Below are 18762 nucleotides of genomic sequence, written 5' to 3' on the forward strand. Positions count from 1 at the left end.
GAATTTCTGGTCCGTTTAATTAAAGGCAGTACATTACCATTTGTTTTTGAATCAGATGCTATTGTTTTTTGCATGCAGTCAGTGAGGAAAATGCAATAGCCATGTATTTATTGTCTTTGTACCATTTTGTGACAGTCATTTCACACTGAGCCTAGACGATGCCACTCAAAATAAATTTTTGTTGTGCTGTAGGTTTAGCAGAAGCACAGCATATTCGCTGAGTAACGGTACAAGGAATCATTGTTTAGACCAAGTTAGACATTTTCTTTGTAGATTTGTGAGTTCAATTATTTTTAGTTGGTGTTTAAACTCAGATTAAACCCACATAAAGTAGCAGTCCTGTTTTACTTTTTCTTGTGAACCCGATATCCATGTTCCCTGTTTGTGTTTGTGGTGTTTTAAATCTTCTCTGAGGGGCTTTCCTCAGATTATCCAGCTTTTCCGCAGGTCACTTGGACCCATGTGCACTTGTGGGTTTTGTTCTCCCTGCAGTTTTAGTTTGCACCTTTCTTTGTCCTTCACACACACATTCTTTGTGCACAGCCTACATATTTCCATTCTAGTGTTGCGGCACACAAAATTCATTGTTGCGTGAGTACACAAAAGAGTCATTTTGGTGTTTCGAAAAACCTTGTTTGTGGCCTAAATATTTCAGTCCTAGTGTTGCTGAAACTGACCTGATCCAATTGTTGCTTTCAACTCTATGCACAAAAGAATGTCAGTATGGTGTTTCTACATTTTACAGGTTTGCTTCAGCACAAGAGCTCTTTCTTCTCCTACACACCTGTGTTTTGAACTGCCTTCCATTCAAGAGAAAATAATGTAGGGTTGGCCTTCCTGGATGCTTTGGGGGAAGAGGGGATTTACATAGGTTTTGTAAGAATTGCATGTCTCGGACACACTTAGGGTATGAAGTTAGAGTATTCATTAGTGCACTAATACTGCTAGGAGTGATCTTAACCCACCCAACTAGCAGTCATTGAGACTAAATCAATAATGGTTATGTCCACAATAAAACTTTCTTGCATGTGATTTGTGAAGAAAATGAAAAGAGAAGGTAAATGAGCCGAATATTTTTTGTTATCAGGCTGTAAATATTTGTCAAATTATGCTAAAAATACGAATGTGTATATTTAGGATACATGCTAGCTATAAAAATTAGCCTTTACTAGACTTACAGATTAGTCCACATATTTAAAATGTAATTGCCAATGCAGTGTGTTATTAAAAACACAACATCATTTGAGATGTGATGGAAATGGTACCTGACTTGGTAACCAGTAATATATTACTTATATTTAACTCTTTTCAAACACACTTTACGACCTCAGGGCCAAAATCGCCCATAGCAAAACATTTATCAAGTTGTCTTGGACATACTTGCTTCTCTCTTAAGACTCAGCACCACACAAAGGTCTGGCTTATACTTCTCATTTAGAATTATGTCAGGTAATGCGGTACTTTTAGACTTATATAACACACAAAGGTTTCCCCAGCCACATAATCCTGATGCCCTTTTGTCTATCTTGAGAAATGTCACGTGTGTCATACTGGCCATATCACGGACCTCCGTTGTGACCGGTCAAGATGATTGCGTGATGGTTGACGTAATGAATCTGTCTTCTACTCTGCCAGGCAGCACAATGACACATTTCATGAAGTGTCCAATTTTTAGTCCATACTCATAACATCAAGGATGATAAAGGACACTTTGGAATAGTGTGTTTGTTTAAATACTTGCCTGAAAGTGGCAGTGCAGTACCATATAGCAGACAGTAGACAATCATGCTCTCCTCTCCTCATTAGGGAGCTAATGTTTACATCACCCCTCTTCTTTAACTTCCTTTCTGCCTTTCTCACTCTCTCTCTCTCTCTCTCTCTCTCTCTCTCTCTCGCTCGCTCGCTCGCTCTCTCGCTCTCGCTCTCTCTCTCTCCGTTTTGCATCAAACCATCCATCTCTCCTCTGTCACACTGCACTTAAAGCAGCACTAACCAGCTCACCACACCTGTCAGTCACTATCAATCTGACACTACAGGCCCAGGCTCCTCCCTCTATCAAATTGAGTAATAGCTGAGGGGAGGGGCTAGGAATTTTATCAACATACACAATGTGCTGTGTTTGTGCTACTTCCTGTATGCAGCTTCTTAAGAGGTAAAGCTCTTAAAAGCAATGTTTTAAATGTAGACATACTGCATGATGTTATGTGGGGAAAAATAACTGCATGGCAAATTAATTAATGACTAATGTTGTTGGAGCAATGACACTGCCCCCTAGTGTTCTTATGGGTGAGTGCGAATGCCTGCTTTTCCATCTTTGGTATGAAATATTAAAAATATTCTCTTTTTGTCTCGCAGATGATTTTAACGGTGTATTTGAGTGATGGGGAGCAGGCACTGACGGAGGTGCCCATCACTCCAGAGACGACGTGTCGTGATGTGGTGGAGTTCTGTAAGGAGCCAGGAGAAAGCGGCTGCCATCTGGCTGAGGTTTGGCATGGAAATGGTGAGTTCCCCATTACAAAAACGTTTGTAACCCCATCCCTCTTGTCCTTATCTGTTTATAGAAAGTGAACACAGTAATTGTAGGTAATGACTGTTGCAGAATATGAATTAGTCTTTCATTGACTACAGTTCTTAAAATAAAAAGTGAAAAATATTGACAATGTGAAAGCACTCAGCTTTACTTGAAATCATTTGTACAGACTCCAATATCCTCTGATTTTCTCACCTTCCCACCCTGGCTGTTTCTTTCAGTAAAATACATTCAGTGCTTTTATTCTCTCAAAGACGCTCGTGCTCAGTATTTTGAAGAATCTGGCTGCAAAGCAAAACACACCCACTTAGTCCTTTCAGACATAACTGCTACTTCTATTCTGACAGATGAGTCAATTTATTTATTTTTTTTCATTTTTCCATTTCCCTTGATGATAGTGATTTGTATAAACAGCTGTGTGCCAGAAATGTTATGTTTGCTCAGGGAGCCTTCTTTCAAAAGGCCTTCCATCAGCACTGTGTCCTTTCATCTTGAAGTACATCTGTCATTGAAATCGTGATGAGCCCAGTTATTTTACAGCTGGTGATGGATTGCACAAGATTTGTCATTAGTGTCTGGTTACTAAGTGGATATTTTGCCTCACCAAATCTTTTATTGTGGTGCTCAGTGGTTCAGACTTTTCTATGAGACTCAAAATAATTATTTTAGAATATCAGGAATTATTGATAATTAATATTTATTTAGGGTAATTAATTGATCCTTAAAACAGTCACAACTACATTGAACTGTTCATCAAAAAAATCTAAATTCAGTCATCAATTACTCACCCTCATGTCATTCCAAATCTGTTCAACTGAAAGCCCACACAACCAAACTCAACCTCATTGGTTGTCACTGGTCAATCAAGTATGGCTGAGTTTCCATTCACCATATTTGATGTGCTCTATCTATGTGAATAAAAGCCTAAATTAAATCTGTTTATCAAATCAATCGTGTGTCTTCCGAAAACTTTGATTTAACTGCTCTATTCATATGGATTACTTTTACAAAGTCTTTATGAAATATTTTGATGCATCAAAGTTTTGGTTACGTGAACTAATAAGCAGCCACCTAGCAACCACCTAGCAACCACCCACAACATCTTAGCATCATGGCTGTGACTTTTGAGTCGTCAAACCTAGTTGTATAATGTTTGTGTCCATATAGTCAGATTTTTCTAAACCTTTAGCTGAAGTATCTGGCTCCAGTTTTTTTTTTCTTTTTTTTTTTTAGGTTAAATTTGTCTACTCTCACTTTCTTTGTTAATGTCTGTAAGGTCCACACATTTGGCCCGAAGAAGGTATCCAAATAGTGGATGAAGGGTTCCTGCGTGTTCGGTCTTTCCGGTGTGCAAAATTCTTCAATTTAAGTTAAACTCTAATCTGACTCCATTTTATCATTTAATCTGACTCCATTTTATTATGACCTCGTATTTAGCTTGAAATACAAATTGATTGCTTGTCTATTTCTAATTTGTATTCTTCTGATATTTGATTATTCTAGTTAACTCTTGACTTTATATTTACTCGTTCATTCGGTTGCTCATGTCTTTAACAAGGATGCAACGTAATCTACTAGAGTCAATAATTACAGAGTAAAACAGAATAAGGTCAAATGTAACAATTTATTATCAGTCAGGTAAATACTGTATGTATTATGTCAATTACACAGCAATTCAAAGAGATCAAATCATATCAATGCAAAACATCGAATTCTCAAAGATAAATCTACGAGTAAAGAATGCATACCTGACTTTATAGAAATACATAGTGTGAGTATTGAGACACCACACTACGGGCTTCTGGCTACAGAATTCGCCCTGATCCTTTTGCTGCATTCTCCTTAAGTACCTCAGACCAAGACCAGCACCCCTGAAATGTAGGCAGGAACTCACAATTTGAATTTGCTTTGATCAAGCCGAGTTAGCACCTTTTGGGACAGAAGGTAATTTGCATGAAAACCACTAGGAGCTGATCCACCCTCTACAGTATGCAAAATATCTCTGAACTCTTAGGATCTGTATTACCTTTTAGTTGACTTCTTATAAGAATGAGACCATTGTACCAGTCGCCCTGAGACAATTCAAATGATACCAAACATGACTGTAAATATCACTTGCATTAATGTAGAACTTTACATTCTACTATCGACTATTCTGAGTGAGCTGAGTGAGTGAAGGATGGGTGAGGGGAAGGAAGGGGATGAAAAGGAACTGATGCATATGTGAGAGAGGCATTTTCCTGCATTTTCTCTCAGTGGGATGTGCAGACAGATGTCTGTATGTTAATGCACTGTGTGTGTGTTGTCCATCTCAGGAATTGAAAGTGTCTGAGGTTCTGTAATTCTTACATGTCCCTGTCTCCTGAGCCTGTGTGCTATTCTGATTTTCTCCACTTTCATACTTCTATTATTCTGTGTCGTTTTATCCCATTCCCCTTTGGATGGCTGCCAGGCTTCCAGATGTCTCTCCACCTGTTAGCAATGTCCAAAATGTTGTTTTTCCCCATTCATGTCTTTGTTGCCCACCACATTCACATACCACATTCCTCTGGCTAGACACCACATTTGATTCAGTTTCACGTCTTTGTTCTCTTGATCCCACTGTGTCTGTTCCTCTGTTCCTTCTCTTCAGGTGTGGCTTAAAGTGTGTAACATTGGAATGAAACGCTCCTCAGCAGGAGAGGATCTCTCTCCTGCTCTCTCTGTGAACACAAGATCTTCTGACCTTTCTAAAATTAGAGTGGCTTGTTGTTTTAATGCCAGGTCTTATATTTTCCCTCTCCAGAGCGAGCCATACCCTTTGACCACATGATGTATGAGCACCTGCAGAAATGGGGGCCCAGAAAGCAGGAGGTGAAGTTCTACCTACGCCACGAAGACTCGCCCACTGAAAGCAGCGATCAGGGTGAGAACGCTCCCACTTGACTGGCTACAGACAATGTCTCGCCCACTACCGCTCTACTCTCATTGGCTGACAGTGGCTGAATGTTTTTCATTCCCTTTTCAGTGGCCTCCAACATGTGAAAGAAAGAGACAATCACATCCTGGCCGAACAATGCAGGGTTATGTTCCTGATTCAGTTCTGTTGTGCTTTTCACAAAACAAATTGAGTGTCAGTGCCTTCAGATTACAGTGAGCAAGGATTGTCACTTGGGAAAAGTGTGCTCCAGTAAAATCATATAAGATACCATATTTAAGTGAAATAGCTGAAATGATCTCGAAGCATATCTTAAACTGAGCGTGCAAGTTGAGTAAGGCTGCTAAAATGCACAACTTTGGCAGCACTGCTCAAGTGATTAAATGATATGATACTGGTTATATAATCAAGCACTTTGCCTTGCATCTGTCCACACTTGCCTTTACTGGACAGGTACAAACACGCATTCAGACAAGAACACAATACATACAGCTTATGTGTAACTAATTACTTTCAAATTGAGACTATTGTAAAATAATGAAACTATTGCAAAATGGTAATTTAGAAAATGTTAACTGTGCAATATTTCAGGCTCATTTTTGATCATCTGTGAATTTATTATATTAATTGGATAAAAATGACCAAAGGTAGATATATGAATACAGGTTATACTATTGTACATTGTTTAAAATATAAATACATGGATACATTTAAAAATATAGTTACATTAAAAAAAAAAAAAAAAAAAATTATCCACTTTTTTTTTTTTTTTAAAGCTGAAGGACAGATTAAATCACTAAATTATAAATGTTAATAAAAAAAGGGTCACGCTTTTTAAGGTGACATATTTTAAGGTGTCCTTGTTACAGTGTAATTATACATTTAAATACTGAGGAATATTAATTAACTACATGTTCTTACTCTATGGTTAGGGTTTGGCTTAAGGTTACTTGCATGTAATTATGCATAATTTATTGTTATTATAATAGTAAGTACATGTAACTTGTAACAAGTGCACCTTAAAATAGTGTTACCAAAAAAAGTATATACATTAAAAATATATATATTTTTGGAAAAGTTTTGCTGAAATGTATGCTAGACAAATAAAACTGACTGACGTGACCTTATTGTACAGTTGTGTGTAGCAGGATTTTTGACCAATGAGATTTCACAATGGGCGGGTTGCTTGCATCACCACTGAACACAGTGTAATACTGCTATATGTACGTGATGTGTTTTAGTAATCTTTTCTCCCTTTCTCTATCCCATCATTTGTTTGTTTTCACTCTTTCTGTTCACATCCCAGTGAGGTTTTTCCTATCATTGTATGCTTGTAGTGAGTGTCCGCACGGATTAAGGCATAAACCTGAAACCCCACACAGGAGCGGTAATCCACTAAAAGCACAAGCGCTGTTCCCAGTGTCACATGGCAATAACAAACGGGCTTTTAAACTTTTCCTCCAGTCTTGTCGTTATTCTGTCTCTATTCAGCCAATGCATATAGATGCTTTTTGTGTTCATTCATGATCATATTTCACAACTGAAAGTGCTTTTTGTTGATAGACTCATTGTATTTTATTTCTCCGCTCTTAGGGAGCCAGCAGTCTCAGGAGCAGCCCAGCAGGAGAGGAGGAAGCAGCTCAGACATGCACAACGAGAACGGGGTTAGTTCATATCACATCCTCATCAAAATGTGGGCCTTCTTTTCTAAACTTATCATTGTGGTTATTCCAAATGCATCCTGGGGGGTTGAATTCCACATGCTTATATTATCTTTTGCTTTTCTGCTTACTGTAATGCAAAATAGCAGCTGCAAAGTTCTGGCTGAAATTGACACTCTTAAGTACCGAAGCGTTTCGATCACGTCACGTTATTCAGTTCTTCTCTCTTAACTCGAGCCAAACGCAGCCAGACCTGTCACGTCCCAGAATCACTCACCATTTTCTTTCATATAAGCATTTGTCACATCACTCATTCTTTTTGTGATCGGCTTCCTGCAAAGAGTGGTCCACTGCGCTCGTCTCCTCCAACCATCTGGCCCAGATTCCAACAGGGGAAAAGCCAGGCTTCAGAAGGCGGAACTAATTCCACCTTTAGGGAGAAAGATGACTGTAGACCACCAGCGTATGGAACAAGTAGACACATGCATTTATGAGAGATAAATTATTATTATTTTTTTTTGTACAGCCGTCTTAGTCTTTAGAGATGGAGTGAAGGCACAGGTAGTTGGTCGTTGTGGGAGCTTATTAGTGATGCTGTTGCCACCCAGGCATGAAGTCTCTCCAGCCTCACAGTGTTTAGCACACACTTATTTCTGACAGGTGCTGCCTTCCTTTAGGGACTATTACACAACACGCCTGTCTTGTCAGGTAGCCATATGGCTCTCATTTTTACTCTTTTGTTTGTGAATCAAGAGGGTTAATTTATATAGCCATGGCATTTGGCAAGTTTGGCCAACTATCCTGAATGTTCGCAGTATAATTTAATTAAATGATTTAGTTTGACAACTGAGGATTAATTTGCCATCTGCACTGAAGAAACAGAGGGTGAGGAGAATGACTATTGCTCTGCCATTATAATAGTTGACCTGAAAGAGAGAGCTGATTGTAAAATCATTTTAAAAGTTTTTACATTTCTGGTTTTATTGTTGTGGTGATTTTCCTTCTTTTTTTTTTCTTTTTTTAAGGATTATTTTACTTTTATGTAAAGCACTTTAAATTACCATTGTGTATGAAATGTGCTAATATAAATAAACTTGCCTTGCCTAAAAGATAATGATTGAGAAGCTAAGAATGCTTGTTGCATTATTTCTGCTTTGAGATATTTTGGTGTAACAACATATATTGGGGGAGTGAATGTCCAGCGCTCTCTCCACCCTCAATACCACGACTGAGGTGCCCTTGAGCAAGGCACCGAACCCCCAACTGCTCCCCGGGCGCCGCAGCATAAATGGCTGCCCACTGCTCCGGGTGTGAGTTCACGGTGTGTGTGTGTTCACTGCTGTGTGTGTGCACGATGGATGGGTTAAATGCAGAGCACGAATTCCAAGTATGGGTCACCATACTTGGCAGTATGTCACTTCACTCACACTTTCATATATAATATAATATACCGTTTTACCGTTGCTGGATGAAATTTTGCCTTAGCTTACGTTAAATAATTCTCCTTGAATAGGACGATGTGTGCTGTTGTCCACCCTCGGACAGCACTGGCTTTTGGACTGATTCTGAGCCTCAGATTACAGCTAAAACAAAAATATATTTTGCAAAAGCGTTTTTTTGTTTTCCCTTTCCTTTTCTTTTTTTTTGGGGACGTTTAATCGAATTTCTCCCTCTGGCCTCATCTTAGTCTGTCTACTTCTAAACATGAACAATCCCGAAGAAGAAGCCCATCCCTGTACTTAAAGTAATATCCCTACCTCCCTACCCAGGATTCAAGGCAAGTCATCACTGGCACACAAACACAACGCTGATTCAGCAGCATGATATCTGTGTGTTTGTGAGAGAGAGGGTAAAATTCTTGAAAATCTCATAACACGTTATGTTGTGTTGTTATTCCCCTGTTATGTCTTTATTATTTTGGGGATTATACTAGTTTCATGACATAACCGCATTTAAGAGGATCATCCCCGTGGTTTTATAGCAGGGCTGTTTTCTCTGTTCTGACTTCTGTCTCTCTGAAGATGTTTCTCTCTCTCTCTCTCTCTCTCTCACTCTCTCACTATCTCTCACGCGTACACACACACACACAACCACGCCCAGTGTTCACAGAAGGGTAAATCCCTGAATGTGTGGCCAGCCTGTAAAAGGGAAAATTTTTATCCTTATGAAATAGTGGGTGGCCCCCTTTCTCTCATTTCTTCTTGCTGTCACTCCATCTGTTTTCTTTAGCGAGAGTCTCCTTTCTAACTGCGTGCCGTGTCAGAGGGTCACCGTGGCCCTGTCTGCAGTGGAGCGTGGCGGTGCATGCAGGGACCTTCCGTCCTCTTTGTCATTCCCCTCTACGTGTTCATTTTGTCTCCTCTTTCGTCCCATCCCTGCACACTTCGTTCATCTACACAGCCGGGGCTGATTTTGTGCCCCCAGGGACAGTCTAAAAGGTAAGGATGCCTCTGTTCTCAATGCATAAAGCGACCATCCTAGGCAAGATCTCTTTTCAGTAATACATTTCTGAACATTCACAGGCTCCTAATGCTTTGCTATGGTTAAATAAGCTGCTGTGGAATCTGTGTGTGGTCCATTGTACTTAGAAAGTAATAAGAGCTGTCAGTCTTTCTCTTGTGTTGAGTCTTTGTGATAGATTAAGCGGGTAATAGGCTGCTCTATGTTATGTAATAGAGCTAGAGCCACTGCTTATATAGGAAGACTATGTCTGTCCATCATGCATACAGAGTTATGAGCTCCAGAACACTGAACCGTGTGGGCAGATCATGTTTTATAAAGTTGAAGCTGTTCCTGTGTGTGGGCAGATACTCTCTCCAGGGCTTCACATGTTCCAGGTTTTGCTGTTTCTTCACTCATTTTCATGCTTTTCGTCATGAATGTTAAGTATTTAAAATGTCTCTTGTTCTTTTATTCTTTTAGTTTCTACCTTGTTTGTTTCCACTGAAACATGCATGAAGGTGTGAACTTGAATGCAACTTTATGATTTCAGGTTTATTATGGATTGCTTGTTAGTTGTTGGACCACTGAGCAACAGTCCAGTTCTTTTTCTCCACAGCCCAGGTAAGACGCTTCTGACGTTGTCTCTGGTTCAGAAGTGGCTTGGTAGCCCTTTTCCTGAAGACGTCTGAGCGTGGTGACTCTTGATGCACTGACTCCAGCTTCAGTCCACTCCTTGTGAAGCACTCCTAAGTGTTTGAATCAGCTTTGCTTGACAGTATTCTCAAGCTTGCGGTCATCCCTGTTGCTTGTTCATCTTTTCCTACCCAAATTCTTCCTTCCAGTCAACTTTGCATTTAATATGCTTTGATGCAGCACTCTGTGAACAGCCACACCTTTCAGTAATGACCCTCTGTGACTTACCCTCTTTGTGGAGGGCGTCAATGTTCGTCTTCTGGATCACTGCCAAGTCAGTTATTGTGGTTTCAAAGAACAAGAGATACCCGGAATTCATACTGTAGGGATGGTCATTAATTGAAACTCAAATATAAATATTCTAATATTTTGAGATACTGATTTTTGACTTTCATGAGCTGTAAGCTCTTAATCATCAAAATTAAAACAAAACTTTTGAAATGTTTTATTTTACATTTAATGTATCAAAAATATATGAAAGTTTCACTTTTTGAAATAAGTTACAAGAAAAAATTAACTTTCATGATATTCAAATTTTTTGAGATGTGTGTGTGTTTGTGCATGTTTATGTGGTTTTATGAGGACACTAATTTGTATAATGACATGGGTATGACAGAGGTATTACAATATGAAGGTGGTTTATGAGGACACTGCCTATGTCCCCGTAATTCAAAAGGCTTAAAAAAACATACTAAATGGTGTTTTTTTGAAAATCTAAAAATGCACAAAGTCTCCTGTGAGGGCTAAGTTTAGGTGTAGGGTTGGTGTAGGGCAATAGCACACACAGTTTGTTCAGTATAAAAACCATTACGCCTATGGAGAGTCCCCATAAACCACAAAAACCAACACGTGTGTGTGTGTGTGTGCGCGCGTGTGTGTGTGTGTGTGTATATATGTATATGTGTATATGCAGTGCACACCATAAATGAGTACACCCCCTCTAAAATTTAACAAATTCAGCAATTACTCTTTACTTACATGACATGTTAGGCTTTGGAGATATAATGTTTCAACAAGCCTGCTTGATCAATTACCAAAGAAAAATGTCAAAATTATTCAGCAAAATAAGACTTTCTTATCAAAGTGATAAAATGTTGTTGCAAAAATGAGTACACTCCTGAAAGTTACAAAAAAAAAAGTGTATAGATTTAAAGCTATTTTTGATCAAGTATGTATATTGAACCAAAACTTTTAAAGACAAGTAATTTCTTGACAATTAAAAGTGTTATATAGCCCACTGAATCATACTTCGACTTAATGCTGGCAGCAGTGGAACCACTTGAGAGAGAACTGCCAGGTAACTTATTTCTTAGCTTAAAAGAGGACAATGGTACAAGAGGAATACCAAATTATTGTTTTAAGTGTGAAAATATAGCAGAAGTAGCACTGACATTTAAAAACAATGGACTTGTGACAAGGCTCCTGAAATAATCAGGTCTTCACTTTAAGTTTTCATTTATGGATGAGTGAATTTTTTCTAGAAAAAGAGGTGGCGAAATAACATGCAAGTGTCTCAGAGCCGGCAAAAGCTATGAAAAGAGTGACACTTTATCTCACAGAGTATGACGTAGCCTGCAGAAGTGACATGCATGGTTTTTGTTACCACTAGAATTACCTACAGTATCCAAAGCAAAATAAACTCATTTAACCTCTTCCAAGGCCCATATTTACAAAATATAGAATTCTGGGAATCCATGCTCTGGTCTCAAGAGAACAAGTTAACCATTTCGGATCCAAAAGCATCCAAACTGTTCTGGTGTTGCTAGAGGAGTACAGTGAGAAGTGCTTTGTACCCACAGTGACGTTCAGTGGTAGTAAAGCTCTTATATAGGGATGAATGAGTGCTGAAGGTTTGAGGGAGTTGTGCTTTATCAATGCTGTCATTAATTCACACACCACTCTGTGATGTAATACAAAAACTTGAAACAGAAGATGCTACCCTCCCCTCATTCCCTGCCTTATTGGGCATTTTTTCAGCATGACAATGAAGATATTCATTCTCCCAAGGTGAAAATTCTTCAGTGGACATGTATTTCACTCAATCTTCGCACTCTTGAGCAGCTGTGGGGAATTCTGTAGAGACGAGCTGAGCAAAACTCCCAGACCAGAGCATTTAAGGAGCTCGTCCTCCAGGAGTTAAACATGAAAGATGTGAAAATTTGTCATGAACTTATATGCTCAGTGCCAAGAAGTGTCAGAGCAGTATTTAAAGTTCTGGAGGACATACTAAGTACTAGAGTATTATACATTTTCTGAATTAAATGTAGGGTGTACTCATTTCTGCAATCCTTAATTTAAACAAAATTGGCTAATTTACTTAACTTACTGAAAATATTGGTGCATATTTTGTTGTTTTTATTAAGCATGTTTAATAGATTTCAATTTTGCCATCTTTCCATTTAATTATATTAGTAATCATTGAGAAAATGCATATTTTATATTCAGAGAGGGTGTACATATGCATGTGTGTGTGTGTAATAATGTATATACACACACACACACACACACACAGTGGTGTGAAAAAGTGTTGGCCCCCTTCCTGATTTTTTTTTAATTTTTTTTGCATGTTTGTCACACTTTAATGTGATCACACTTAAGATCATCAAACAAATTTAAATCTCAATCAAAGATAACACAAGTAAACACAACATGCAGTTTTTGAATGAAGTTTTTTATTATGAAGGGGAAACAAAATCCAAACCCACATGGCCCTGTGTGAAAAAGTGCTTGCCCCCTATACCTAATAACTGGTTGGGCCACCCTTAGCAGCAACTACTGCAATCAAGCGTTTGCAATAACTTGCAATGAGTCTGTTACAGCGCTGTGGAGGATTTTCCAGCATCTTCACCTCCAAGTTCGTCTGAGACCAGCCACCTGTGAAGTGACATACTGCCAAGTATGGTGACCCATACTCGGAATTCGTGCTCTGCATTTAACCCATCCAACGTGCACACACACAGCAGTGAACACACACACCGTGAACACACACCCGGAGCAGTGGGCAGCCATTTATGCTGGACAGCTGCTGCAACAATCGGTTTGCATAACCAAAGAATTTCTGCACAAACTGTCAGAAACCTCCTCAGGGAAGCTCATCTGCATGCTCGTCGTCCTCATCGGGGTCTCGACCTGACTGCAGTTCGTCGTCGTAACCGACTTGAGTGGGCATTCGACCATCACCTCATGTTGCAGCATGATAATGCACAGCCCCATGTTGCAAGGATCTGTACACAATTCCTGGAAGCTGAAAACATCCCAGTTCTTGCATGGCCAGCATACTCACCGGACATGTCACCCATTGAGCATGTTTGGGATGCGTATACAACGGCGTGTTCCAGTTACCAGTTGCAACGTATGGTTAAGTGTCTTGCTCAGGGACACATTGGTGTCTCACAGTGGATTCGAACCCGGGTCTCTCACACCAAAGGCATGTGTCTTATCCACTGCGCCATCACCACCCCGTGATAAGACAGTTCCTGCCAATATCCAGCAACTTTGCACAGCCATTGAAGAGGAGTGGACAACCTGAGCAACTCTATGCTAAGGAGATGTGTTGCACTGCATGAGGAAAATGGTGGTCACACCATATACTGACTGGTTTTTGGACCCCCCTAATACAGTAAAACTGCACATTTTAGAGTGGCATTTTATTGTGGCCAGCCTAAGGCACACCTATGCAATAATCATGCTGTCTAATCAGCATCTTGATATGCCACACCTGTGAGGTGGATGGATAATCTCGGCAAAGGAGAAGTGCTCACTAACACAGATTTAGACAGATTTGTGAACAATATTTGAGAGAAATAGGCCTTTTGTGTACATAGAAAAAGTCTTAGATCTTTGAGTCCAGCTCATGAAAAATGGGGGCAAAAACAAAATAAATGTTGCATTTATAATTTTGTTCAGTATATATATGTGTATATGTATGTATATGTGTATGTGTGTGTGTGTGTGTGTATATACAGTATATATGTGTGTGTATGTATATACACTCACCTAAAGGATTATTAGGAACACCATACTAATACTGTGTTTGACCCCCTTTCGCCTTCAGAACTGCCTTAATTCTACGTGGCATTGATTCAACAAGGTGCTGAAAGCATTCTTTAGAAATGTTGGCCCATATTGATAGGATAGCATCTTGCAGTTGATGGAGATTTGTGGGATGCACATCCACGGCACGAAGCTCCCGTTCCACCACATCCCAAAGATGCTCTATTGGGTTGAGATCTGGTGACTGTGGGGGCCATTTTAGTACAGTGAACTCATTGTCATGTTCAAGAAACCAATTTGAAATGATTCGAGCTTTGTGACATGGTGCATTATCCTCCTGGAAGTAGCCATCAGAGGATGGGTACATGGTGGTCATAAAGGGATGGACATGGTCAGAAACAATGCTCAGGTAGGCCGTGGCATTTAAACGATGCCCAATTGGCACTAAGGGGCCTAAAGTGTGCCAAGAAAACATCCCCCACACCATTACACCACCACCACCAGCCTGCACAGTGGTAACAAGGCATGATGGATCCATGTTCTCATTCTGTTTACGCCAAATTCTGACTCTACCATCTGAATGTCTCAACAGAAATCGAGACTCATCAGACCAGGCAACATTTTTCCAGTCTTCAACCGTCCAATTTTGGTGAGCTCGTGCAAATTGTAGCCTCTTTTTCCTATTTGTAGTGGAGATGAGTGGTACACGGTGGGGTCTTCTGCTGTTGTAGCCCATCCGCCTCAAGGTTGTGCGTGTTGTGGCTTCACAAATGCTTTGCTGCATACCTCGGTTGTAACGAGTGGTTATTTCAGTCAAAGTTGCTCTTCTATCAGCTTGAATCAGTCAGCCCATTCTCCTCTGACCTCTAGCATCAACAAGGCATTTTCGCCCACAGGACTGCCGCATACTGGATGTTTTTCCCTTTTCACACCATTCTTTGTAAACCCTAGAAATGGTTGTGCGTTAAAATCCCAGTAACTGAGCAGATTGTGAAATACTCAGACCGGCCCGTCTGGCACCAACAACCATGCCACGCTCAAAATTGCTTAAATCAATTTTTCAACTTTCCCATTCTGACATTCAGTTTGGAGTTCAGGAGATTGTCTTGACTAGGACCACACCCCTAAATGCATTGAAGCAACTGCCATGTGATTGGTTGATTAGATAATTGCATTAATGAGAAATGAGAAATTGGTGTTCCTAATAATCCTTTAGGTGAGTGTATATGTGTATATATATATGTATGTGTATGTATCAGATTCTCGTTTGGCTCTGTTCGAAGGCGGTCGCATTTTTCTTCCCTCCCTCCCTCCTGAACTTCCCTGCTTGCTCTCTTGTATTGTCCTGTCCTCTTAAGAGACTCTCGCTGCACTATTTACAAAACCGAAATTATGGATCTGATCAACTGGTCTCTAAATGCAATTGACACCATCTTCTCGACTAGGAAAGCGGGATCTGGAGAACCGGAATGTCCCGCTGGGACGTTTGCTGCTGGCTACACGATGGACGCATGGGAGAGATGGCGGGTCGTGTGTCTGGCGGCTCTCTCCGTGGAGGACATTGAAGACATCTTCTTATTCGGAACAATGATAACTGGGTTTCTGCTATTTGGATTAGGCGTTGCCCTAAATTATCAGAAAATTAAGGAGACAGGACTGGCTATCCAAAACCTCTCACGGCTGCCCGTCATGAAAAATTGACGGACATGGAGATCAGAATGGACAATGAGAATAGCTGTGAAACTGGAAGACAGCTGTTCGCACTAAGACAAAACAATCTTATCTCTTTCCGGCTTCCCACAACAGAACGGCTTGGCAAGGCCGCTCTGGTATCAACTCTCCGGTGAATACTGCAGGGAGACGCTCTTTCTTCCATTCCCTCCTCCCAAAAACACCTTGTTATTGTCGGGCGCTTGTGCTCTGTCCAAGGTCGTTTCCATGGCAATTGCTATGTCGCATCACAACCTGCGAACTGTGTCGACTGGTTTGGAGTGCTGGCGAGACGGATTTCAAGGCATACGAACTCACACGAACTTACACATACACACACTCACACACCTCCCTACCCCCATCCCACGCCTTCGTCGCTTCATCCTGTCAGGTGTTAACGGGTCCGTGGGTTGGCGCTGTAATGGCTGCTGGCCGGATGGCTGTTTTGTCTGAACTAGGATTACTATGCAAGTTATGTTCCTGTGTTGACTGTGCTTTATGCTGAGGTTTTTTTGTTTGTTCTCACACTGCACTCTCTTCCAAGGACGTAGTGTGAGGACACTTTTTTTCTCCTCTCTTTCCTCATGTCATGCTGTATTTCTTCTTCTCTATTGCATTTCGTTGCCTTGTACCTACATGTGCAATGACAATAAATTGAATCCAATCCAATCCAATGTGTATATATGTGTATACACTCACTGGCCACTTTATTAGGTACACCTTGCTAGTACCTGGTTGGACCCCCTTTTGCCTTCAGAACTGCCTTAATTCTTCGTGGCATAGATTTAACAAGGTTTTGGAAAAATTCCTCAGAGATTTTGGTCCATATTGACATGATAGCATCACGCAGTTGCTGCAGATTTGTCGGCTGCACATCCATGATGCGAATCTCCCGTTCCACCACATCCCAAAGGTGCTTTATTGGATTGAGATGGGGACTGTGGAGGCCATTTGAGTAAAGTGAACTCATTGTCATATTCAAGAAACCAGTCTGAGATGATTGGAGCTTTGTGACATGGTGCATTATCCTGCTAGAAGTAGCCATCAGAAGATGGGTGCACTGTAGTCATAAAGGGATGGACATGGTCAGCAACAATACTCAGGTGAGGCTGTGGCATTTAAACAATGCTCAATTGGTACTAAGGGGCCCAAAGTGTGCCAAGAAAATATCCCGACACCATTACACCACCAGCACCACCCTGAACTGTTGAGACAAGGCAGGATGTATCCATGCTTTCATGTTCTTTACGCCAAATTCTGACTCTACCATCTGAATGTCGCAGCAGAAATCGAGACTCATCAGACCAGGCAACGTTTTTCCAATCTTCTGTTGTCCAATTTTGGTGAGCCTGTGCGAATTGTAGCCTCCGTTTCCAATTCTTAGCTGACAGGAGCGGCACCCTGTGTGGTCTTCTGCTGCCGTAGCCCATCTGCTTCGGGGTTCGACGTGTTGTGCGTTCAGAGATGGTATTCTACGTGTGTGTATGTGTGTGTGTGTGTGTGTGTGTGTGTGTATATATATATATATATATATATATATATATATATATATATATATATATATATATATATATATATATATATATATATATATATATATATATATATATATATATATATATAAGTTTGATGAGACTTCCCGAGAGGGCAGATGACCATTTTCAGCAATGACTCATCTGAATGCCTCTGATTGGCCAATGCATTCATAAACTCAGGGGGAAACGTGTGTGATTGGTTATAATGTGCAACACTGTAAAAATGCATAAAAAGAAATATGATGGAACAAATAAGCCCTAAAATTTATTAAATAATACTAGACTGATAATAATAAAAATGATAATAATAATAACCTCTTGATATAGTCAAAGGCATCAGCCACAGGAGATATCCCTGACTTTCGTTGATACACAATACTATCGTCTATCAGCACAACCCTATAGAGCAATCAGTGTCAATACCCAGTCCTGTTTAGTGTTTATTGGTGTGGATAATGTGGTCGTGGGAGAGTTACGTCTTCAGATTTTTATGCTTTAAATAAGAACACAGCCCTGGTTTTCTAATTTATAGCTTATCATAACATTGTTTGAATGTCTTTTACAGCCTCTTAAGATTTGTACAGCTTTCAGGCCAGTGCCAATAAATGTGCGCTGGTCTAAATCTTAGTGTGGAAAGCGGATTATGTGTGTGCTTCCTCCATGCCAAGAGTCAAAGCTGAACATGCCGTCCATGTGGGTGCAGTCTGTGAAGTGATGAAGGATGGATACTTACATCGCTTGACTTGTTATAAAACTCCTTGGTTGTGCCCCATACCATCAAAATCATATTTCTGTCAAAAGATGAGCTTAACTTTCATCTGATATTTCACCAGCCAGCTTTGTCTAATGTGCTTTGGCAACATGCAACATTGCACCAAAGCGGCTTTGATTGGGAAACGCTGCCCTGCAGAGATGCAGTATTTAATGCCAGAGTTTGTCCTGCGATTCAAGTTTGGGGTGTATGGAGAATTTCTTAAAACGAAAGTCTAAATCTCAGCAACAGTGCTGTTACTTTCAGACACTTATTTTTTTTTTTAAAGCATGCATAAAATGTCCCTACTGCATGACAGGAACCACAGAAAATTGACATGCACCTATTTTTAAAAGCCATAGGCATTGCAACAGCAAAAAAGTGTCCTGCAGAAACACTCATTCCTCCCAATTATTTTGCCCTTTCAGGATTGCTGATGTTTTTAGGGTTAGCGTATTTTAGAGAGGGCTGTGTGTGGTTGTTAACAAAATGTCTAAATTGGCTTTTTAGGAAATAGGACTGTCCCA

General features: G+C 40.2%; 1 protein-coding gene across 2 annotated transcripts in view; it reads left to right on the plus strand.

The window, feature by feature from the left end:
* LOC306880687 (apoptosis-stimulating of p53 protein 1-like) overlaps positions 1–18762 on the plus strand; it is a 69426-nt gene that overhangs the window by 29514 nt on the left and 21150 nt on the right. For both annotated transcript variants that reach the window (XM_079434397.1, XM_079434398.1), the window contains exons 3-5: positions 2356–2503; positions 5319–5438; positions 7044–7114. In XM_079434397.1, the coding sequence (XP_079290523.1) occupies positions 2356–2503; positions 5319–5438; positions 7044–7114 (339 nt within the window). The remainder of the gene's footprint in view (positions 1–2355; positions 2504–5318; positions 5439–7043; positions 7115–18762) is intronic.

This window comes from Barbus barbus (genome assembly GCF_936440315.1).
Source record: "Barbus barbus genome assembly, chromosome: 14".
Lineage (NCBI taxonomy): Eukaryota > Metazoa > Chordata > Actinopteri > Cypriniformes > Cyprinidae > Barbus > Barbus barbus.